At 38.0% G+C, this 24,295-nt stretch overlaps 1 protein-coding gene across 1 annotated transcript in view; it reads right to left on the bottom strand.

Annotated features, from left to right (window-relative positions):
• LOC133657529 (B-cadherin-like) overlaps positions 1 to 24,295 on the bottom strand; it is a 40,844-nt gene that overhangs the window by 5,742 nt on the left and 10,807 nt on the right. Inside the window, exons 3-16 of the mRNA XM_062058971.1 lie at positions 20,580 to 20,668; positions 17,385 to 17,573; positions 14,238 to 14,378; positions 10,833 to 10,988; positions 10,571 to 10,715; positions 10,231 to 10,403; positions 8,359 to 8,487; positions 6,194 to 6,379; positions 5,406 to 5,650; positions 5,149 to 5,291; positions 4,764 to 4,855; positions 2,813 to 2,945; positions 2,475 to 2,696; positions 2,230 to 2,360 (exon numbers count right to left, since the gene is read on the bottom strand). Coding sequence (XP_061914955.1) covers positions 2,230 to 2,360; positions 2,475 to 2,696; positions 2,813 to 2,945; positions 4,764 to 4,855; positions 5,149 to 5,291; positions 5,406 to 5,650; positions 6,194 to 6,379; positions 8,359 to 8,487; positions 10,231 to 10,403; positions 10,571 to 10,715; positions 10,833 to 10,988; positions 14,238 to 14,378; positions 17,385 to 17,573; positions 20,580 to 20,668 — 2,174 coding nt within the window. The remainder of the gene's footprint in view (positions 1 to 2,229; positions 2,361 to 2,474; positions 2,697 to 2,812; positions 2,946 to 4,763; positions 4,856 to 5,148; positions 5,292 to 5,405; positions 5,651 to 6,193; positions 6,380 to 8,358; positions 8,488 to 10,230; positions 10,404 to 10,570; positions 10,716 to 10,832; positions 10,989 to 14,237; positions 14,379 to 17,384; positions 17,574 to 20,579; positions 20,669 to 24,295) is intronic.

Raw genomic sequence — 24,295 nt, 5'->3', positions numbered from 1 at the left:
TCTGGAGAAATCACTGCACGTAAGCAGCTAAGCCCGTGACCTTCGATCCCTCAGGCTGTACTGCATCAACAAGCGACATCAGTGTGTAAAGGATATCACCACATGGGCTCAGGAACACTTCAGAAACCCACTGTCAGTAACTACAGTTGGTCGCTACATCTGTAAGTGCAAGTTAAAACTCTCCTATGCAAGGCGAAAACCGTTTATCAACAACACCCAGAAACGCCGTCGGCTTCGCTGGGCCTGAGCTCATCTAAGATGGACTGATACAAAATGGACGTGTTCTGTGGTCTGACGAGTCCACATTTCAAATTGTTTTTGGAAACTGTGGACGTCGTGTCCTCCGGACCAAAGAAGAAAAGAACCATCCGGATTGTTACAGGCGCAAAGTTGAAAAGCCAGCATCTGTGATGGTATGGGGGTGTATTAGTGGCCAAGGCATGGGTAACTTACACATCTGTGAAGGCACCATTAATGCTGAAAGCTTTTGGAGCAACATATGTTGCCATCCAAGCAACGTTACCATGGACGCCCGTGCTTATATCAGCAAGACAATGCCAAGCCACGTGTTACATCAACGTGGCTTCATAGTAAAAGAGTGCGGGTACTAGACTGGCCTGCCTGTAGTCCAGACCTGTCTCCCATTGAAAATGTGTAGCGCATTATGAAGCCTAAAATAGCACAACGGAGACCCCCGGACTGTTGAACAACTTAAGCTGTACATCAAGCAAGAATGGGAAAGAATTCCACCTGAGAAGCTTAAAAAATGTGTCTCCTCAGTTCCCAAACATTTACTGAGTGTTGTTAAAAGGAAAGGCCATGTAACACAGTGGTGAACATGCCCTTTCCCAACTACTTTGGCATGTGTTGCAGCCATGAAATTCTAAGTTAATTATTATTTGCAAAAAAAAAAGATAGTTTATGAGTTTGAACATCAAATATCTTGTCTTTGTAGTGCATTCAATTGAATATGGGTTGAAAAGGATTTGCAAATCATTGTATTCCGTTTATATTTACATCTAACACAATTTCCCAACTCATATGGAAACGGGGTTACATCTAATTTAGTGCATGGACGCGTACTGCGTGCTATGAGTCAGACAGTCCTACAACTACACTGAGGAGATTGTAGTAAGACCACTTTTTATTAACTTTACAGATTTCATTGTTGCCCATGCAGCAGTGAGATTTGGAAGTAAACACGATCATAAAAAGCTCACAAGGGATAAAACCGCCACCAATATTCGCTGCGAATTTGTTCCACATTCTTGACTATTGTTATCATCATTAAAAATAAAAAAGATTAATGTTCATGAAAGGTAGCGTTGTCACCGATTATGTGCCGTTACAAGATTTGGAAAGAGAAGGGAAGGTTATTCTCCCTGACTAACCTGGGGCAATATTTAAGAAGGTAGGAGCGCCAAACAAAAACAAACAAAGGGTTTAAATAGGTAGACACGACTGCAAATCGACCACAAGAATAAAAGTAAGTAATTGAGGGCTCTCTTATATTCATTATTGTATCTGTGTCTTCGGCAGGATGTTTTATTGTGAAGTTTGTATTGTTGGCTTTGGCGCATGTGACAAATTTAAGTGTGAAGTGGCGGTGAAAGACAAAGTTGGAGAAAAATAATTGTCTAAGAAAAATAACTAACAAAAGGAGTTGTTCTCATTTTATATTTGTTTCATATAACTTGAGTACCGTAAATGTCCTTTGTGTAGACTGAGTGACTTAAGAGTTGATTCATGTATACTTTAGGATAAGATCTTGACATACACTATAAAACTCAGCTTTTATCATAGTCTAGGAACAAAACTCCTTAATGAGTACCACCTGTATTCACCTGGATAAATAACAAGGTACCTTCAACAGTTTTATTTAAAACCCAATTTTATATAATTAGGGGGTCCCTGCGCCAACTTTACTTCGGTGGCTCGGTTGGTAGAGTGGCCGTGCCAGCAACTTGAGGGTTCCTGGTTCGATCACCAGCTTCCGCCATCCTAGTCACATCTGTTGTGTTCTTGAGCAAGACACTTCACCTTTGCTCCTGATGGGTCGTGGTTAGGGACTTGCATGGCAGCTCCCGCCATCAGTGTGTGAAAAGGTGTGTGTGAATGGGTGAATGTGCAAATAGTGTCAAAGCGCTTTGAGTACCTTAAAGGTAGAAAAGCGCTACACAAGTATAATCCATTTGGGGGCCCTTGGCCTAGCAAACGTTAATAATTTACCTGATCATCCTCTCCACCTCCCTCTTCATCGTAGTAATATATATTGTCTCGGACATCGTCTTCCTGCAACAGAGGCTCCTTCTGCTCTCCTCTTCTGCGCCTTGCAAACAGCAGCAGCAGCAGCAGCAGCACTGAGCACACAAATATAAACAACATGGTTGATTCAGGCACACTGTTGCAATTTACAAGTACGAGCAGCGAGTCAAGTGACAAACATTTGGCTAATGAGAAAAAATCATACTCACGGAGAAGCAGGAGGACTCCTCCCAGTATTCCCAGGATAACTGGCAAGTCCGAGCCGCCTGCAACACGGCCCTCCTTGCAGCTCACTTTTTCCCCAGTGCAGTCACACACTTCGGCTTGAACTGTGCTGTCTTGCTCCATACCCTGGTTGTCTGCCACCCGCAGAACCACAGTGTACTCTCCTCTTGCCAACTCTGTGGCCAAATTTAAGATGATGCCTGTTTCTGAAACAAGAAAAAGGTCCTTACTCCTTCAAACCCATCTCTCGTGTACCATGCTTAGGTAAAGATTTATTTTCCTGTGATTGAAATGCAAAAAACAAAACAAAAAATTTACTTACTGGAGTCGTTCATTCTGGCCGTCCAGTTGGTTTTGGACAGGCCCTCTAGGGAGACTGTGTAAGGCGCAGCAAAACCAGGTCCATCTTTGTCCGTTACAGACAGCAACTGAGGAACCGGTTCTTTCTTGCACACCTGGGAAACATCAACAAATTATGGCATTGGCGTCGTTAAGCCTATTTTAGAGGAGCTAAAGCCCCCCTAAAATATTCTTAAGCCCCCCCTAAATTATTTGGTGTGATTTTTTTTCCTTTACAAAAAGTTGCAGAAAATTCTATATAAATATGCAAGAATATGGGTTTAAATAAATAATATAACCTACGATTATAAATCATTTGAAGACCCTTTGTTAGCGCTTTTTATCCAATCCAATCCGTTCCATCAGTAACGCCCGAATTACTATACTGAAAGTCCAGTCCACGTTTTCACTGTTACCTTAGTAAGGTCAAGCCAGACCGCAGCAGCATTAAGGCTACATTTAGTGTCCACTTCAGATTTTTTCTTAGTCAAATCTGATCTTTTTATGTAGTTGTTTACATTACAAAAAAATGTGTCCAGACTCCGATGTGAAAGCAAACTATACAGAAATGGCACCATGACGTTGAACGTACTGCGGTGTTTACGGAAGTAAACATGCTTCAATTCTAGTCGTCTAAGTACTGGCGTATTTGTGGAAATTCCAAGGATTCTGTGCAATCAAAGTCAACATTTTCTGAACCGTGTAAGAGATTATGAAACAATGTTTACCGCAGTTTTGGGGACATATAAAGTACTATCCATCTATTTGCCTCGATGTCTGCTCTGAAGAGCGTGTTGCCGATCAGTGGTAGAACATTGATTGGCATGAGTTCCTAAAACATTATTTTCACCCGTTTCTGCTAATTTGTCAACCATCTATTTTGTATCCGTCTATTTCGGATACCACATTTCTTATTATTCGCCATTATGCAACCGGTACAAGAGAGTTCACACTGAAGGCGCATCATAACACTATCTGATTGATTTGGAATATAAAACTCATAACAATGTCTATAATATTGCTGACAGAAAAATAACTTCCATACCGTATGGTAAGCAAAACACAACTACAGCTTTACAGTACAAGTGTGCTTCTTCAACTTAATTAATGTAGTTTAATAGCCTTAGTGTTATTTTAAAATAGTGTTTTGGGGGCTCTGAAGACTGGATGCACAGACAGACTGAAAGTCAATAAGGTGGAGTTCTACGGATGTTTTTTTATCTTCACTTTTATCATTTACACCATAAATTTTGATAGTCCATATCACCCATCCCTAACCAACTAACAATATTGCTTATAAACCATTTCGATTTCTTCAGTATTTGCTGTGTAATTCAAATACAGTAACAGCAAGTTCTAAGCAAAAACAATCTTGCAAATGCAACAATTTTGAATCAAGGAGGTTGTGCTCAGACAACATAACTTTGGGTGGACATCCAGCCCTGTTTTCCAGGGAAGAAAGTTTATTTTCCACTAGAACCTCCTTGTTTTCAGGTAAATTCTGTAGTGCTGTGCAAGTTCGTTTACACTGCTATCCTCTGTGCAACGTTTCCCTGTATGCAAATTGCCTGCTAGCTTTTCCATGCAACAACACTGCTCTTATGTCTTTGGGCCACCTCATGTTTACTAAGACAAATAAAGCTTTCTTACACTTCCACTACCAACCATTTAGATGTTATCAGTGTTTGTTGTGTAATTCTAATACAGTGCCAAAAAGTAGTGAGCGAAAAGATCTTGCAAGTGGAAACATTCTTAAAACTTTGCACGCTTACATCATAGGAACCTCCTGGAGCTAAGCCACCCGTTCGTCAAACCTAGTGATGGTTAGGTGGTGTATTCATCTCTTGACTCAGCAAACATGACCATTAATTCTAAAAAAGGGTCCCTTCAATTGTTGATAATGCACAGCGTATAAAAACATACGCAACACTCACCTTGAAGGAACGTTGCTCAATGGTGGGTGCGTTGTCATTAACGTCTTCAAGGAGGATCATCAGTGTACCGGTTCCAGTGGCTGGGACTTCATCTGGTGAACAGATATTACAAAGTTCAATTAATTTCTGGAAAGCTCCAAATAAAAATGAATTGTATAAAAAGTAATGTAATAAAAATGACTACTGTATTAGAATTATCTAAAATATCTACAACTTGTCATGTCATATTTAGGACAGTTGTGATTCTAGTGTTCACGACTGATGTTGCTTACATGTGGTTCAAGAAATAATAATAGTTTGTGCGTTTGCTAAGACACATGAAAAATAGGGGTAACGTTGCTGCACGTGTGCATTTATAAACCTATGGAACAAAGTGTGTCCTTACCGCTATCATATGCGCCAATGAGTGCTGTGTATTTGTCGTCCTTCACAAAAAGGGCCTCCCTGTCCAGGGGACTTTTTACTGTGATCAGTCCAGTTTCTTTGGCCACATTCAACCAGCCTGCTGGGTCACTAATAATTTTATACCTAGAAATGTCACAGACGCAGACAAAATTTATAAATCGACAGTCATGCATGAAAAACTCACTAGAATATATTAATGCTCTTTTAAAGCACTAGAGGCAGTCATGGTATTCTTACATGACTGTTTGTTTGCGTGCTAAGTCAGGGTCCGAAGCAGTGTACTGTACAATATCAGTATCCACAGGAAGGTCTTCACGTTTAGACACAAGTTTCATCACTGGGTCGAAGACGGGGGCCTCGTTGACATCTAGCACGTTTACAACCACGGTTGCAGTAGAGGTCGGCAACGCAGTAGCGAAAGGAACCTCATTCTCCACCGCAACCAACAATGTGTGCTTGCTACTCTTCTCAAAGTCCAGACCCTGTTTCCATGGAAGGAGAAAATGTTACAATTAATTTGTGTAAGATTGCATCACAACTCGACTTTCAGATCTAAGTGGCTCAAATTTCATAAACATTTAGAATTTAAAAAACCTACATGTTCTGTACAATTCTTTTCAATGCTTGATCATTTTATTTATACCCTTTTAGTGTGAATTATATTTAGTGAAGTGAATTATATATCCAGCATCCCCCGCAACCTCAAAAGGGACAAGCGGTAGAAAATGGATGGATGGAATTATATTTATATAGTGCTTCTCTAGAGACTCAAAGAGGTATACATAGTGAAACCCATTATCTCCAATTTTAAGCTACATATAAACCATTGTGTGTGGCACTGGGAGCAGGTGGCTAAAGTGTCTTGCCCAAAGACAACAGCAGTGACTAGGATGGCAGAAGGGGGAATTGAACCTGGAACCTTCAAGTTGCTGGCACGGCCACACTCCCAACGAAGGCACGCCATAACACTAATAATTGTAATTTCTAAGACACCATTTATTTAACAGTAAAGCCATTGATTGTACCTTGACAGTTGTGATGATTCCCTCATTCTTGTTGATTCCGGTTTTTACGGAGAAAAAATTCTCAGGATCACCATGAACAATCTTGAACTTTGCATTCCAGGCTGGAGAGTGCGGCTCATCGCCATCGGTTACCATCATCTTAATGATGACAGCATCCACTTTATTTTCTGCCACGGATGCCTCATACTGTGAACAAACAAAGGAAATGTGTAACGGTATTGTGGCAAATAGTGTATCCAAAAAATATTCACAGCGCTTCACTTTTTCCACATTTTGTTATATTACAGCCTTATTCCAAAAAGGGAGTAAATACATTTTTATCCTTAAAATTCTACACACAATAACCCAAATTTAGTTTGAAATACAGTTTCAGTCAGACATTTATATGAATGATGTTTTAAAAACAAGAACTGGGTGCACATATTTGCATTTTTCATATCCTACATAGATTCCAAATTACACATGCAACCAATATTTGGTGTACTTAGCAAGTTTCATCCTGACCAGATGCAGTGTCATACTCCTAGTTATTATTGGAATTAGTAAAAGGGTTCCTGCAGGTTTTAAAAAGTCAAATTTAAGACTTTAAAAGACTTTAAGACCATAATTAATACTATTTAAAACCCATTCGACATCTGTACTAATAAAAAAGTATAAAGACATGAAGGAAAGAGGACAGGACAGGAGCACAGAGGTAGTAGCAATTGAGGAAAACTTCAGAGGGTCATTAAAGTCGCTCTAAGGATAACCAGCTGCCCCCTACCCTCTGTGAAAGCACTCTATAGTTTGGTTGGTTAGTTGAAAAACCAAACTGCTGCATCAATAAGGCAGTGAAAATTATAAATTTGCAATAGAAAACATATGTTTAATGTAACAGAAGATTTTGTATTCAAATGAATCAAATATGAATATTTCTTGTTGTCCCCTTTATTTTGAAAAGTATCAAAATACATTTTGGTACCGGTACCAAAATATTGGTATAGGAACACACCATAATGCACAATAAGTATTATTTGTTACAAATGTTTCATTTTTCATTACATTTTACTTCTATTGTACTGTATGTATGTATGTAAAAACCCGCACTGCAACCATATTATTTCCCCATTGCGGGATGAATAAAAGTTTATTTATCTATTGACATGATGGCAAGAGGCTATCTCGCTGTGACTGGCACCACGGTACCGACAGACGGTGTTTTTGTTTTTTGTTTACAGCAGGAGACAGTGACTGCAAAGAGGTCTTCCCCAGACAATGGGCACATCCCTATCTTTATGAAAATGTTTAAAAAAAAAAAAGTTCAGGTATTATTTTCTTCGTTTTCAATGATATGGACATAGGCTAGCTTTTGATGTATTCTCCATGTTTAAAAGGAAGACTATACGCCTTAAATTGCACTTTTTATTCATGGTTGAAAAAGGTAGTATGCCTTAAATTGGTTGTTTTCATTTAATTTAAATGCCCTTGTTGGACATTTTGAGTTGAATATTGTTAGTTTTTAATGGACAAAAGGGTTTGAAAAAAAAGAAAATGGACAAAGTCATTTGTCTTGTCTTTTCTCTTTTTTTGCTGAATCGAAAAATTATCCAATCCATGACTCAAAACCCCTAATATACTACATGTACAGTCGCGATCAAAGGTTTACATACACTTGTAAAGAACATAATGTCATGGCTGTCTTGAGTTTCCAATAATTTCTACAACTCTTATTTTTTTGTGATAGAGTGATTGGAGCACATGCTTGTTGGTCACAAAAAACATTCATGAAGTTTGGTTCTTTTATGAATTTATTATGGGTCTACTGAAAATGTGACCAAATCTGCTGGGTCAAAAGTTTACATACAGCAATGTTAATATTCGGTTACATGCCCCTTGGCAAGTTTCACTGCAATAAAGCGCTTTTGGTCACGACTGTATATTTTATCTCTGTAGGTATAATTTTGAACCTGTGTAAATTTGAGAAAATGCTATATAGATTCAATATTGTGCAACCACTTATTGTTTAAAATTGAAGACATTCCATCCTGAAAAAACAATCCAAATAAATCAACAAGAGACATTGTTTGAAATGCAGACTGAAACTATACTTAAAGAAGACGTAAGAAGAAACAGTCTGGTAGGTAAATGACAAATACTAATCAAATTTGGTAACAAAAAGTACTTACAGGGTTCTGGGTAAATGCTGGAGCGTTGTCATTGCTGTCCGTCACAGTGAGAATGACCTTCGCCTGATCACTCAAGCCTTCTCCCACAAGGTCAGCTACCTCTACCATCAGTGTGTACTTGGGATATTTCTGTACAAAAAAAAAATATATATATATATATGAGTCACAAAACAGACAGTTGCCAAGAAGAGCTGCACAAATAAATTTTATTTTACTTTAAAAAGCTTCACCAAACAAACCGTGCTTTTGTAATCGGGAACTCATGCTGCACCGTTGTCATGACACCTGACATTTGCTCCTCCCTCCCCATTATTGCCCAACGAGCCAGGACATGTTAGAACTATTGCCCTGGATCCACCTACTCATTTGACCTGTCTTATCAAGTGTGCTGTGGAGTGTTTTTGACTTAATAGCCTTTCTATTTCAGGAACATTCCATGAAGAAATTCAAAAAAACATTGGAAGTTCCTTTAAAGCAGAACAAGACAATGAGGAGTCTTATTATGATGAAAATAATAAAACAGCGCTGTACATTTTAAGCACATGGCTTTGAACATGGTGTGTGTGTGTTTGTACTTGTTTACTTTGAAGATTAGACATTAGCCAAAAGCTACATATGTGCAATTAAAGGTGACCCATGATGATTTTCGATAAATGTTGTTACAATCATGGATACACCGTGTTAAACTCCGCTTTGACAGCTTTGCATTTGATTACTGCATAAATACACGATGCAAATACACTATTCTTTTACTTTTGATATAAACCTCTCTTCGATAAATATAGAAACACAGTCGCAAAATTGACACCACGGAAGCCTTCTGCTGCCTTTTCTCTTGCAAAGCAGGTGTATATGAGGTGTGTCGTAAAAGCGGAGTTACGGTGTACGCTGCCACACTGATTATGATTTCAATTATTATTATAATAATTTGTTTGAGGGAATGCAAACCCGGAAGCACAACATCTGCATTCTATTGCCGTGGCCGAGTGAATCTATATACTGTTTATAAAAATGTTGACCATGTTGGGAGAAAAAAAAATTGTGGTGATGTTGGTTTTTAAGACATATTTAACAGTGTGTATTTTCAAAAGCTAAATTGTGATAATTTTGGACAGGACTGGGAGGAGGGTTTCAATTGCAATCTAAAGGGATCACCTTCACAAACAAACTGCTTGCAGACAAACACAAAAGTAGATTATAAATTTGATTGGAGCTAAATGTACAACCAAAAAGACCACAATGAAGTGTTTTAAATGAAGAATAAACTCATCATAGGGCCCCTATAAATAACTAACTGGATGAAGCGGCCAGTCTCTTCCCGGGCTTGGTAAAACCGTATAGGCAAGAGAGAAATGCTGTCTTGAAACTTCCTTAAGTCTTGCATGTATGGAGGAATTGACAAAGAATCTTTGAAGTCTTGGAAGTAGAATATAATTTCAGAATTGTGATTCTGTATAATATCACAGTACAAATTGGTTTGGGTGTTAAAAGGACAAAAACAAAGAAAAGGGGTGTCTAAAATGTTCCATTTAGGGCCAGATGGAAATAGAAGATCCAAAATGGAGGGATGAGGGGTGCCAATTTGATATCTATCGTTTTCTCTATCTGTAGACTACTACTTTGAAAAATAAATCAGAAGAAGTTCATGACAAGTCATTGTACTTAAAAAAAAAAGATAAACGCTTATATTCTGCTTTGTTATAATACCAGCTTTTTCTCATAACATCTCGTGCAACCTTTTCATATTTACATTTCTTCGTAATGAAACCATGTTTGATTACATTTTAAGACTAAGCCGTGGGCCAATAAAAAAAAGAATCTGGAGACTTTGGACAGGTTGACATAGGTAATGAAGAATGAGAAAGTACTTACCTCTCTGTCTAAACCACCCGCATTGATTCTGATGGCTCCAGTCACTGGATTGATTGCAAAAAGATTCTTGATGGGTAGCTCTGGGGTTTGACTGACGATACGGTAACGGATATCAGCGTTGTCAGTGTTTGGGTCGTCCGCATCTGTGGCAACCACGGTAATCACTTCAAAGTCTGGAAATAGAAATATAAAGAAGGTGGCGATCGTGTCGGTCAGAATTCAGATATTACACACTAGTCAGCATGTTTAGCGAATGTGGCAACAATACTTGCATATATGAAAAAATGACATTGTAAAAAAACAACTAGTTTTAATCCTAAATTAAAACCACTGACAGTACCTCTTGGTGATGCCTCAGCCACTTCTCCAAGGAAGGTGTCTTTTTCAAACACAGGTTTGTTGTCATTCTGATCAATGACGTATACTACGATTTCCATCGGCTCTTCAGCATTTCCAGAACCCTCTGCTACAGCGTGGGCTTGAAACTGCAAAGATGAAAATCAAGTTAACTTTTGCTCTGCTCACACTTCTTACAAAAATCCTGCCAGAGCTCTTTCAGTATTAAAGATTCTAGCGCAGATAATACTGCAAGAGAATCTTACCAAGTACTTGTCCTGCTTCTCTCTGTCCAGTGGTTGTGTGACATAAAGATTACCCGTGGCTCTGTCCATGGTAAAAAGTCCAACAGGAGGCTGATCAGCTCCTGGACCAGTGATGCTGTAATAAATAGTCTTCAGTTTGTCTTCGTTTGACCGAATCTGTAATAGACAGGAGCAATGTTTTGTGATGTCTTCAACCTTTTTAGTTACACAATTAAAATCCTAAGAACATTATCTGAACCTAAAGAAAAATGAAAGACACAGAGACTCATGTGGTCTGATAAAATGAAATCAACATTCAACAACACAAAGGATTGATGAAGACTTAGAAACCGGCTAAGTTATTGAAACAAGTAAAGCATTCAGCACGCTTTGCACACACGCTATCTGGGCTTGTGAAAGCAGATCTCCGCTCATGCGGCAGATACTCTGCCTTTTGTGACCGCTTTGCATTTAAACACTGACTACACGAGGCTTTAACTTTTTAATATACACCTCTCTTCGATAAATATAGCGACAAAGTCGCAAAAATGACAACACAAAACCCTTCTGATGCCTCTTCTCTGGCAAAGCAGATGTATGAGGTGTGTTGTAAAAGTGGAGTTGCATTGTATGCTGCCATACATCCATAAAGATTTAAATTATTATTATAATACATTTGTTTATGAGCGAAACCAAATCCAAATCTGCATTTGTGAGCTCATTTTGGCCATTAAGGTCACACTGAAGTGTCTGTGCGCGCATTCGCATGCATGTAATCATGTCTATGCAGACTGGAGAGTGCCGCGCAGGGAGGAGCCCCGCTTGGAGGCGCAAGACATGGTAGGGAGGAACATCGATTTAACGATTTTTTCCCCCATAAATCTTCATAATTATTTGGACTACGATTTAAAATCAATTAAACATGCAGCCCTCACACCATTACTGTATACAGGATAATATTAGTAATAGCAGCACAGCACATAAGTATGTATTGATAAAATAAAGTATGAATAACATTTTTTAAAAAGCCATGAAAATACAATTTAAAAAACATGTGTATAATATTTATTAGACAAAAAGATGTGGAATGTTTGAAAATGTTAAGAATTTTAAGATACAGAGGATCTCAAATTGAAATAATCAAGGTGACGCATTTGCAAACAGTGTAAATAGATATGGACAATGAAATATTTATTAAAATGGGCCTTATTATGCAAAATCTACTTTTCTTACCTATTGGTACCTGCTTATGTGTATTTGGGCTCTGCATAAGTCCCGAAAATTTGAAATCAAACCGTGGAGACAATGAAGAGATATTTATAAAACAATCTTGCCTTCCTTCTTTCTTCCTCCAATGTTCGTTTTGGAATTTTGTCCAAGTGTGACGTCAACGGATTATCCTTATATGGTAAAAATTTACCCAACCATCTTTGCGCGGGTCAGTCAATTTATGTAAATCCAGCTGTACCACAACATCTCCCCAATGAAACCCAATGAAGGAAAATGCTCTGCTTGTCTGCTTTATGGACCACAATGGAAACAAACCTTTAGGCTTTTTGTGCCATGCATTTGCCTTTTTAAAACCATTACATGTATTCAATTATTTAAGATGTCAATAAACTTCTCAATCAATCAATCAATTAACCAGCACAGCTCAGTACATACACTTTTAGCCTTATGAAGTCAAAAAGTGCCTTACTTTAACTTGTATTATTCGTTGCAATGTGCCTTCAACTGTGACGAAGTTGCTCCGAGTGTGTGCAAAGACTAGTCTTACTTCAACCGTAGACCTTTACAAAACGTTGGATTTTCCGGGAAAAAAAACAACTTTTAATGGCCGGTTCAGTGACTTCCATCTATGGCAGTGGTCGACAACCTTTAGCATAAAAAGAGCCATTTAAACACATTTCCCACCAAATAAAACCCTAGAGCTGCAAACTTTGTTTGATCCCCAAAATGATAACACTATTGAGTTTCATTACACTCATGCTATACCATTTATGAAATCAAACACGAGACAGAAAACGACTCCAAGTATTTTTCAGTTATCTCCAGCTGGGTATTTTACTGCAAATGATGTGTGCTTGTTTTGGAAATGTCTTTTAACATTTGATTTTTTGTTGTTTGCTATTGTCTCCTCACACATTAAGTACACAGGTGAACAAACCTCATAAAGAGTGAAAGTAAATTAATTTGTCCATTAAGCATTAAATATTCTATATTCATCGTAAGTGTTTCTCTTGTTTGATCTGTCCATTATTAGCTTACCAATACAATTGCTTGGGAGCAAAAGATGAACGCATAGGGAGTGTGACGTACAATCCAATTAACAAAATATTAAAATACGTTTTTTATAAGATCACTGAACTCTCCAAAATAACTGTTACAATAAAATTAACTAAATAAAATACAATTAAATAGGCATTATTTATTGACATTTTGTTTCAAAGACAAAGGGAGCCATGGCGGAGGCATGAACGAGCCGCATGTGGCTCCAAAGCTGCAGGTTGCAGACTCATGATCTATGTTAATACAGGAGAGAATGAAACCGCAGTGGGGTAGAAAAGTGTGAATGATACGTTAGCAATGTTAGCTTGATTTGCTGTATAGCTAGCTAAGCATTCTAATGTAAGACAATACTGTCACCGTCCTCCAGCAAAATAATCATCCTAAAAACTACTTCTAATTGGATCAGTGCCTACTGTGTTAGGCAATGGACCAATAAGTAATATTATTTGTTATTTGTGAGCAATGATGTAGCCCGTACCAAACTATTAGCAAACTTGGGCCTCTACTGTTTAAAAGTTAAAGTACCACTGATAGCCAAACACACACTAGGTGTGGTGAAATTACCCAAGTGTTTGAAGCAGCAGTGCAGTAAAAATATCAACATGATATAGAATAGAAAAGCATTAAATGGTCAATATATACATTCATATGTCCAAGATTTAGCATTGGAGAGATAATGACTCTGTAGAAGTTTAAACTTGGGCGACCGGCGTCGTCACCTATTTCAGCTGAAAACAAACCACGGTGAGCCGCTGGTCTTGCTATATTATCTGGGATGAGGTGTTGTGGTAAATGTCAAGTAAAAATTAGATAGGTGGTGTCGATGACCGGTGTCCATATTCCATACAGTCTTAGCAAAACAAAACAAAAAACAACTTTTGCAGTAAACAAGGCTGCCGGGTTGGGACGAAAAGCTCGTCAGCGTGAGGGGGCGTGGTAAGGAGGGCTTCATTTGCATCAAACACATCCGCCTCTAAAAAAAAAAAGTTTTAAGGCAGCCAAGAATTGGCTTGAAAAAAAGTCTTTACAGCAAAATGTTGGCTAAAGAACCATCATTGCGTTTTGTATAGACCGAAATGACGCCTTTATTAAAAAAAAAATACAAATCTGATATGACCCCTTTTAAACAGAACTTACTTGAACTACATGGGCGGGGAATTGCCCTCTGTTATTCTCAGAGACACTAATGGGAGGAATAACCCAGTCTCTCTTTCTCCTCTTCAAGCCGGCCACTGCTTTTGGAAAATGCAAAACAGGTACCTCGGGATCATCTGCTTTCTATCAAGAAAAGAAGCAACATGGTCAACACTTACGATCATTGATAAAGATTGCAGTATTTCCTTACTAAGAAAAAAACATGGAATCAAAAGTATATAGTAGTATATATTGGAGCATGTCTATTGAAGTATTATTAATAATAATAACAACAACAACATTAACAAGTGGTTCAGTTCGAACACTTAAGCCAAAGCTTTCTGTGTTATGCAATCTTTAGGAATATTTTTTTAAACAATTTATACTGTATATACTCTCAGAAACAGTAAAGGGAAAGGTATGTTAGTCGTTTAGAATTTAGCCACAAGAGGGCACCATTTATTGCTAGATAGCCATTTCATTGCCACTGAGATGAATAAATATTTAAAACCAGTGTGACAGAATGGCCAAGTATACAGTACATCTAAAATACATGTAAATGGACAGACTGATCTGGATTATTTTGCAAATTAAGTTGTATACAAGGACAACTACAGCTAACTTCATGCATCAGGTTATTTAAACGTCAATAGATATGTGATTCCAGAGGATGATCCTGTTAAAAAGCTGTGAAGTAGGTCAACATTATTGTGAGTCTTGTTTATGCCAGGTGGCAGCTATCATTTATACCTTGTGAAGTGGATCAACAATGTAAGTCTTGCTCATGCAAGGTGGCAGCTATCATTTATAACTTGCAAGATGAGCAATTGAATGACTATTACATGGCGTATATATTCGCAAATGAGTGAGCATGCCGTTTGGAGTCTACTTATGTCATGCAGTGATGAAGCCTCCAAGCGTATTTCAGGAAGCAAATATGTCTGTTCCTCAATTGACAAGTCCACAAGCACTTGTCATCAGTGAGTTTTACATAACTTACACATTTTCACTTATTTGATTTCAGTTCGAACACCATATTTATTATTTCATTCATTCATTCGACATAATGTAGTAGTCATGGTCAGTCACACTTTGTACAGTGTATACACTTCTCTTTCATTCAGCACAAACTTTTTACGTCTTTTTTATTTATTCATTTATTTTTTTAAGTCCATCAGATGTCAGCATTAGGTGACACATCAACATCGCGTCGACACAGCAACAATACAATTAGGTGAACATAGGACTTGGCGAATATATGATCGTGATCGATGATATTGATTAATTTAAATTTGATAGCATGTATTACTTTGATCAAACATGGAAAAAATGTATGTTAGTAATAAACAGTTGGCATGCATTGATGCTTGGTATAATCCTGCATGGAACAATCTGCCTTTATTGACCATAATCCTGTGTGTGTTTGTGTACGTGTGTGTGTACGTGTGTGTGTGTGTGTGTGTGTGTGTGTGTGTGTGTGTGTGTGTGTGTGTGTGTGTGTGTGTGTGTGTGCGTGACTGACTGTTCCCGTCCACTGTCGCGAAAGTCAGGCTTCAATCAGCGTTGTGCGTCTTCCCCCTTACACAGCTATAAGTGCAGCCGAGACGAATAAAATACAGAAATATGGCCAACACTAGCATAGAAGTTGAGACAACATTTAGAAGGCGCAGCAACTTTAGTGACACACTTTCATCTCACTGACTAGCTGCAGCTCACCTTGTGGTGCTTGCAGTAATCCTGCCTTCAATGCGGACTCGCAGGCACTTACAGAATATAATGTCTTTGTGACTAAACTACTGTATTGGTCCTGGCTAGGAAAATGAACAAACCTACTAATTTAATCAGGAAAAAAATGGTATTCAAGAATTTGTGAATCAAACTTTTTGTTATTGCATTTGCTCTGATTCAACTCCTCTGATATAACATGTACTACAAAACTCTGCAGACACTTTTCGTTCAAATAATTTTTGACTCCGTGGATAAAAACATTTTGTTCATGAAATAATCATTGAACATGTATTATGTGTTGCTACACATTATTTAACAGTACCTCAAATTCAAAGTGCTCCTTAATGTACTTTCATTAAATATAAGCTACAGTATTTGAGTTTCAAATAATTTTTGACTCCATGGATAAAAACACTTTGTTCATGAAATAATCATTGAACATGTATTATGTGTTGCTACACATTATTTAACAGTACCTCAAATTCACAGTGCTCCTTAATGTACTTTCATTAAATATAAGCTACAGTATTTGAAAACTCCACAATCTGGGTCACTGCCTGCCGTTTGCCAAAGCACTGGTGAGAAGCACTGATGTAAAGTATTTCAAGAATACAAATAATTTACAATTTGAAAGTGTTGTTTAATAAATAACTTAAAATAAAAGCTATTGTAGTATTCAGTTCGTCACTGATACTTTGTTTACTGCAGAATGAGGTTTGCGATGACAAGCAAAATAAAAGAACTTTCAGAGGAAAAAAAAGTTATTACTTTTAATCCCACAAAATTTACCAAAAAAGAAGCAAGATTGAACTCTAAAACCAGGTACGGACCTTTGCGTGGGTTACATGCACCGTTGCACCTCTCGTAAACACAATCATAGTTATGAACAAAATGGCAGTTGTCAACTATTAGTATAAATTATTACCTTGATCAATCATGGCTGAAATGTCTGTTACAAAATACTGCAGTAAGGATGCAACAGTACTCAGTATAATCCTGCAGGGGACAATACGCCATTAATTTAAAAAAACATTTTTAAACAGATATGAAAAAATTAATTGTGATAATTTTTTTGCCATATCACTCAGCCCTAAGTGAATGTGGTAATACGCCTCAATGAGGCGTATTTACCCATCACTCCAATTAATTGGACTGCTTATTCTGTGACTCAGCTACATTTCACGCATGCATGTACCTTTTCTAATTGTGTACCAAACATGACCCAGAGTGCTCACATTGCCGGACAAGCCAGACTTTAGGTTAAGTTGGCCCAAGCACGCTGCACTACGCTCTCAGCCACCAATTTCACATTGATAGCGTGCGTTTGCATTTACCATGCGTGTACTATGAACTTCAGAGGGAAAGATGGCAATGATGCCAAGTAAATATATAAAGTACACAAATAATAAATCCTGATCCTACCTGACGATCACTGGCAGACTCCACCTCTCCGACATGGGGTTGTAGCGTGTGGTCCCCTGGTTGAAGCTCAGCGACTTGCTGGTTCTGATACAGTACCCTGACAGGAATTGTCACCTTGCGCCCTTCAGAGTCCCAAACGTGGATCAAAAATTCATGTTGTTCTTGATGAAGAGAAACCGGTCTATTTACCTAAACAAACATCAGCAAAAGTCAGCATTAAAAGTTTAAGTTTTACTTTTTCGTTAAAAACAAAATAAAACATCTCTTGATGAGTTGATATGCACCAAAAAATATTACTAGAAAAACTCACAATACTTACTGAAATCAACAGTTATATACCATACATGCTTATGTCATTAGGGGTGTGACGAGAGGTGGGAATTATGATTGATTCTCTGATGCATCACGATTGGAACGTAAATGATTCTGAATTGATGGACAAAAAATCTAATATAGATTATTAATGAACGTTAAAGTACACATATGGAAGGAGGAGGGAATGACAACCTATGCTAGTCGCCACGCTAAGATAGCTTCAAGTGAGGTAGTGAAACAAGAAAGGAATAAATACTTTGTTAAAACGCGGTTCCTGTGAGACTTTTGTTGAAGGATACAGCAAATAGCTAAGACAGTGGTTCTTAACCTTGTTGGAGATACCGAACCCCACCAGTTTCATATGCGCATTCACCGAACCCTTCTTTAGTGAAAAATAAAATGTTGTTTTTTTTTTCAAATTCAAGACAAACTTATGTTTTTTTACTGGTGCACAAAATGAACCGTGCATGAACATCACCTTGTTCAAAGAACAAAACCAACACAGAGCATGAACTCACAACAAATTACACACCTGGGGCCGTACTTATCAAGCTTCTTAGAGTGCCATTTTACACTTAAGTCCTGAAAATTTGCGAAATTTAGTCCTACTCTCAAACTTAAGAATAAAAGCTTTTTATCAACGTTCTTAAGTCTAAGAATCACTCCTACTCTCCACGATATTTAAGAGACCTTCAGAGGTGTCTTAAGTGGTTAGGAGTTGCCAGCAGGGGATGGCACTGAGGCGAGAGACGTGCGCGAACGTTCATCTTTGTTTGATGACGAGCAGCTGATCAAATGGTATCGTTTAGACAGAGCAGGTATTATTTTTGTCAGATTTAATAATTTTCGATTCCTTGTTGATTTCTGTATGTGGCTGCAGTGGACTAGTATATATAGAGCCACCCACACCAGTTTCAAATTAGTTGCCTAATTAATGAATTGGAAAGAAAATGTTATGAGAGTAGCGTATGTGTGTGGCACACACATACGCTAGGTTACAGCATGTGAGGTGAGTGACGTCAGTGAGTGTGTGGGCGAGAGAAGAGAGGGAGCGGTATTGTGAGTGCGAGCCGGGACTAGTTTGTTTTGTGTTGGATTGGCTGTGTGCAAGCAATCAATAAAGCAAGATTTGCAACTAATCGCCGGACTCATCATTCACTCTAAAGTCGTCCGCTGTGGAGACCCACTGCCGGGTAAAGTGAAGGGTGTTGCCCCGAGCATACATCCTGGAGAAGTGTCTCCCCTGCATCTTTGTTACGGTCTGGGAGCAGGAAGCAGGAAAGGTGCAACAAAAAGGAAACATTTATTTTTGATTCATTGCCAATATTGTTTGTTTGTTTTGTATTATTTTGTAGTTTGTCAAAATATACACTCCAATTGTCCACTTAAATATTTCCAAGATGTTTCTTTATTCTTAGACAAGGGATTCCCTTCCGTGATTGGTCATTTCTATGGACACAGAAATGACGTCACCTAAAATTTCGTTTACGGCACATAGTAATGTCGTAATTCAGCTCCGAGTGTGACACTTAAGATTCAGTCCTACACTTCGCTGAAAGTGTGAGTAAGACGCTTGAAAACTAACTTTTAAGTGCAGCTTTCAGCGAAGAATTTATTTACTCTTAAGTCAACTCTTACCAGACTTCTTAGGAGTAATTCTAAGAAGCTTGATAAGTACGGCCCCTGCAAATTAGTCTGACTTCTGCTGTTGCCGTATCCATAAAGCCGATAGGGAGAAGTTTTTATTTACACGATGAGTCGGGTGTGTCTTGACCTCCGCGGCGGAGGCTCCGTCGAGTCCCTGAGGCTGACTCACCGAACCCCTAGGGTTCGATCAAACCCAGGTTAAGAACCACTGAGCTAAGAGGAGGAAATTAGCAAGTAGATTACTGACCATCCATTTTCTACCGCTTATCCCGTACAGGGTCACGGGGGGTGCTGGAGCCCATCTCAGCTGCATTCGGGCAGTAGGCGGGGTACACCCTGGACAAGTCGCCACCTCATCGCAGGGCCAGTACAGATAGACAGACAACATTCACACTCACATTCACACAAGGAAAATTATACTATTCACATTGTGAGTGCGACAACATGTCTGTCAGCCATAGATACGAAGAGGTAAATTGTAGTCACGATACGGCATAAGTCTTACAGCTCCAAGTGTAAAGTGTAAGGATATTCTGTAGTTTTTAGAAGGCACGACAATTAAAAAAAGGATGCCTGCTTGCCAATTACGGACATTTATTCATTTTATAATTTATCCGGCACCTACAGTTCTCACATATACTGGTACATACATGTATACCAGGGCATGGTTTCCCCTTAAGGTACAGCGATCTATAAAATGTAAAATAAAAGCCGCCACACCTTAAAGAGGGTTTTTTATGTGAAAAACTTAATATAATGTATTGTAGAATCTAGAAGAAGTCACACAAAGTCTGACGCTCTTTAACTTTTATTGCCAGTCTTTTGCTAACAACCGGCACAACACGTATTCACGAATCCTCGCCTCCATGGCGACAAACTGCAGGACGAGGAATGATATTAGATTTCTATTTATACACACACACACCTTCCGGAAGGCCAACTACTGGAACAGCGGCCAATATATTTATATCTTACGAATATAAATCGATCGATCGATCAATCGTTAGACCCCGCGCACGTACGCACGATACCAGAGCCCTCCAGACTCAACATCTTCCAGTCAGGGGCCCTTGGAATTGTCCCAACTCTACCACCCTACTTGGTACTCCTGCCTAAAATTCATGTTAGAATCTCGTTTAGTTCTTGTGAGTCCAATATTTTGTATAGTCACACCCCTACTCATTTACATAATGACCTAACAAATGTGGACTCAGGCAGTTAACAAATACTCACCTTCACGACGCCATTGGTCTGCACCGTAAAACGTGTGTCATCACTCCGGAAAGGAAACCTTTGGCGGTCCGAACAGTCTGTGAAGTCCACTGAAAAATGGGGAAAAAGTCATGAGTAAAAAATTAATAATTGTTCATTCAGCCAACTGACATGGTTAAGCTTGTAACAAGCAATTGTTGTAATGCTTAAATACAAATACAAAAACTAATCGCAGATCATGTATTTGACTATTCATACTACCAAAAAAAATAAAATAATTAAATGTTACTTTATGTATTTGGTTGCCTTCGCCCTTTCAAAACCCACAGAACGGGTTTGTGATTGCCCCGACATGAACATCAAAACCACCCTAGCGTGAACATCAAAACCAAAGGCAGTTCTCCTCTTAGGCGACCTAAGCAGCCACTAGGGGGCCATTCCAAACACTGATCTCAACAATTTGAACAGTCCAGTTGAGATAGTTCAATGCTCTGAGAATAAAATGGCAAAATTCACATACAATGACATCAGTTGAGCCCTATGTCAATGAATACGATGTAGAGCTGCAGCTATCGATTATTTTTGTACTTGAGAAATCTAGCCATTAATATAATTTCGATTAATCGAGTAATTAAATAAAACACTTTCTAATCTCGATGCGACTTTTAGGGACACTAGTTGAAATAAAGGATTTTTCTGATGTCGTTTAAACTTTCTTTTTAAACCGGTGAAACTAAAAACATTTCAATATGGTGCAAAAGTTTGTTTATTCCAGAAATTAGATTTACAAGGTGAAACTAATAAACATAGGCTTAAAACAAGCAACTTAAGCTATTTCAAGGCTTCTTTTGATATAATTTTAATGATAATGGCTTACACCTTGTGAAAACCTTGATTTGAAAAGAAGACTTGACCTGTCTCACTTTGCATGTAATGAGTTTTTTTAAAATCACATTAGTTTCACATTTAACATTGAATTGCTTACAAAAATAAACTTTCAAACAATATTCTAATTTTATGAGTTTTACCTGTAAATGCAGATAACATTGCACTTCTACCAGTAGTATAATCACTATAATACTACTTAAATAAAAATGTTAAAAAGTTTTTTTAAAAATTTAAAAAACACTGAACATGAGCCAGATAATAGATAAGAAATAGATTGATAAAGTATGAGTGACAATGTATTCGACACACACATTTGAAAAAAGGTATTTATTGGAGAAGCGCTGTTTGATATTTGGACAAACAACTTGTTAGTATTAACATACAAACTGCAAATGCTAAAATGTGTTTGAAATAAAACATTTGTTATGCAAGTCAAACATAAGATGGCCCTAGCTGCTAAAATAAACTTACCGTTTTTTTCGGATTATAAGTCGCTCCGGAGTATAAATCGCACCGGCCGAAAATGCATAATAAAGAAGGAAAAAAACATAAGTTGCACTAGAGTATAAGTCGCATTTTTTGGGGGGAAATTTATTTGATAAAATCCAACACCAAGAATAGACATTTGAAAGGCAATTTAAAATAAATAAAGAATAGTGAAGAACAGGCTGAATAAGTGTACGTTATATGACGCATAAATAACGAACGGAGAACATGCCTGGTATGTTAACGTAACATATTATGGTAGGAGTCATTCAAAGAACTATAACATATAGAACATGCTATACGTTTACCAAACAATCTCACTCCTAATCGCTAAATCCGATGAAATGTTCTTCCTCGGTGTCGCTTCTAAACAACTCTGCCAACTCCAAAGGTAGACAATGCGCCGCTTCATCTTCTATCGGTATAATTTCACACATAAATCGCTCCAGAGTATAAGTCGCACCCCCGGCCAAACTATGAAAAAAACTGATTTATAATCCGAAAAATACGGTACTTTGTTTGTTTGATGTTAATGTGCTGCATCATTGATGTAGTGTTCTTGTGAAATGTCAGCTCCCTTTGGCAGTGCAAACATTTCACCACAATGTCTGTCTTTTACACTTTTAATTGATCACAACACCTCACATCTTCTCTGGGCTCTTTGATCCCTTTTCACTTTGACATCAGCTATGTGCACATTCAATCGGATTAAAAGCCTAACCAGAATAAAAATGCTTCATGTAAACACGCCATTCGGAATATTCTGACCCGATCACACACGTTCGGGTCAAAATTTTATTACGATCCAGACGGGTGGCTTATGCCGAAAGTCATTCAGATTGAAGCACATTAAAACATATCTTCCGAAATTCAGGTTAGAATTATCCTTACTGCGCGTATCTATGAAGTCAGCTATACTGGTGGTGGAGTGGGGACTAAATTTAATAGTGTTGGAATGAAGCGATTGTCTTGTTGCCGTCTCCCCCCATTCAACATGTACAGACATAGCGTTATATGCTGTTGAGTTTGTTGCTTTAAAACGAAACTAGCAAAAACAAAAGTATGGTATGGAGTGTCATGTGTCGATGTAACAATAAAAGGTGTCGTCTTGACGAGCTGTTTTATTCACAATTTACAGCTATTCCAAGTGATTCTCAAACACCTACACAGAATGTTGAAACGTGATGCGTCACAACACGTACATTATCACAACGCTATAAGCACAGAACAGCTACTTTTATAAAAAGAGAGGTAAGACAAAAGTAGTGAACAGAAGGAAAACATTATAAATAAATACCATGATAATGTCCGACAAGCAGAAATGCACAAAGCCATGTTTGGGAGTCTACTACTACTTCAGCACCTGCAGTGAGCAAACCCGTGCAAAAGATGGCGCCATAACACAAATAATACCTTTCTGTTTAAAGTTAGGTTTTGCGCATGTTGAAGTAAAGCATTCCGATTTAAGGTGTGACGCATGAAAATGCACATCATAACCAGATACATTTTTTCATGGTCCATGTACACCAGGGGTGGGCAATTAATTTTCACCGGGGGCCGCATAAGCAACCCGAGCACTGCTGGAGGGCCACACGACAATATTTCAATTAAATTTTGCTCAATATTATTTTTGATATACCGTAAGATAAATAATAATGATGATAATGATAATAATAATTAATAATAATAATAATAATAATTTAATTTAACCTAACTTAACTTTATACAAAAGCAGATTGCTTTTGATGGTCACTTTATCCTGCATTATCCAACATTTTTCCCCATCAGATTTGGACAACCATCTGTTGTTAAAAATTGTTTTTAATCATATTTATTTTATATTGTTTTTTATATTGGTTTTATATGTAATTGTTTTTTCTTTTTATTCAGTCATTGGTGGAGCTAAGGATAATATTTGAATATTGTTTGTAATATTGTTGTGCAGCACTTTGGAAACATTTTGTTGTTTAAATGTGCTATATAAATAAAGTGGATTGGATTGTCACACCTGCCAGCTTGTCCCAACACGCATTTACTTCTGTGAACAAGTCATTGCCTGTGGTTGTCTCTTTAATTGACTGCATCAGAGCTCTCATCCAAAGTTAGCGAAAAACAGTCCAAGTCTCCAGGCATATCAGCGCAACAGAGTCCAATAAGCACTCCTTAATAAACTCTCCGTCAGAAAACGCCTTACTTTTTCTGGCGCTTTTGTGAGAAATGACGAAACTTGTCCTGACGGCTGCATCTCTGGGGGTGTGAAATATGGCAAAAAGTCCTTGTTGAGTTTGCAGTTTTACCATCAACGCATCAGCCTCCCTTGCGCGCGCTTCATCAGACACATTCCGGTATTTTCCCTCGTGTTT

The sequence above is a fragment of the Entelurus aequoreus genome, linkage group LG09 (genome assembly GCF_033978785.1).
Source record: "Entelurus aequoreus isolate RoL-2023_Sb linkage group LG09, RoL_Eaeq_v1.1, whole genome shotgun sequence".
Taxonomy (NCBI): domain Eukaryota; kingdom Metazoa; phylum Chordata; class Actinopteri; order Syngnathiformes; family Syngnathidae; genus Entelurus; species Entelurus aequoreus.
The sequence above is the reverse complement of the archived record's forward strand: the minus strand, read 5'-3'. Positions and strand labels throughout refer to the sequence as shown.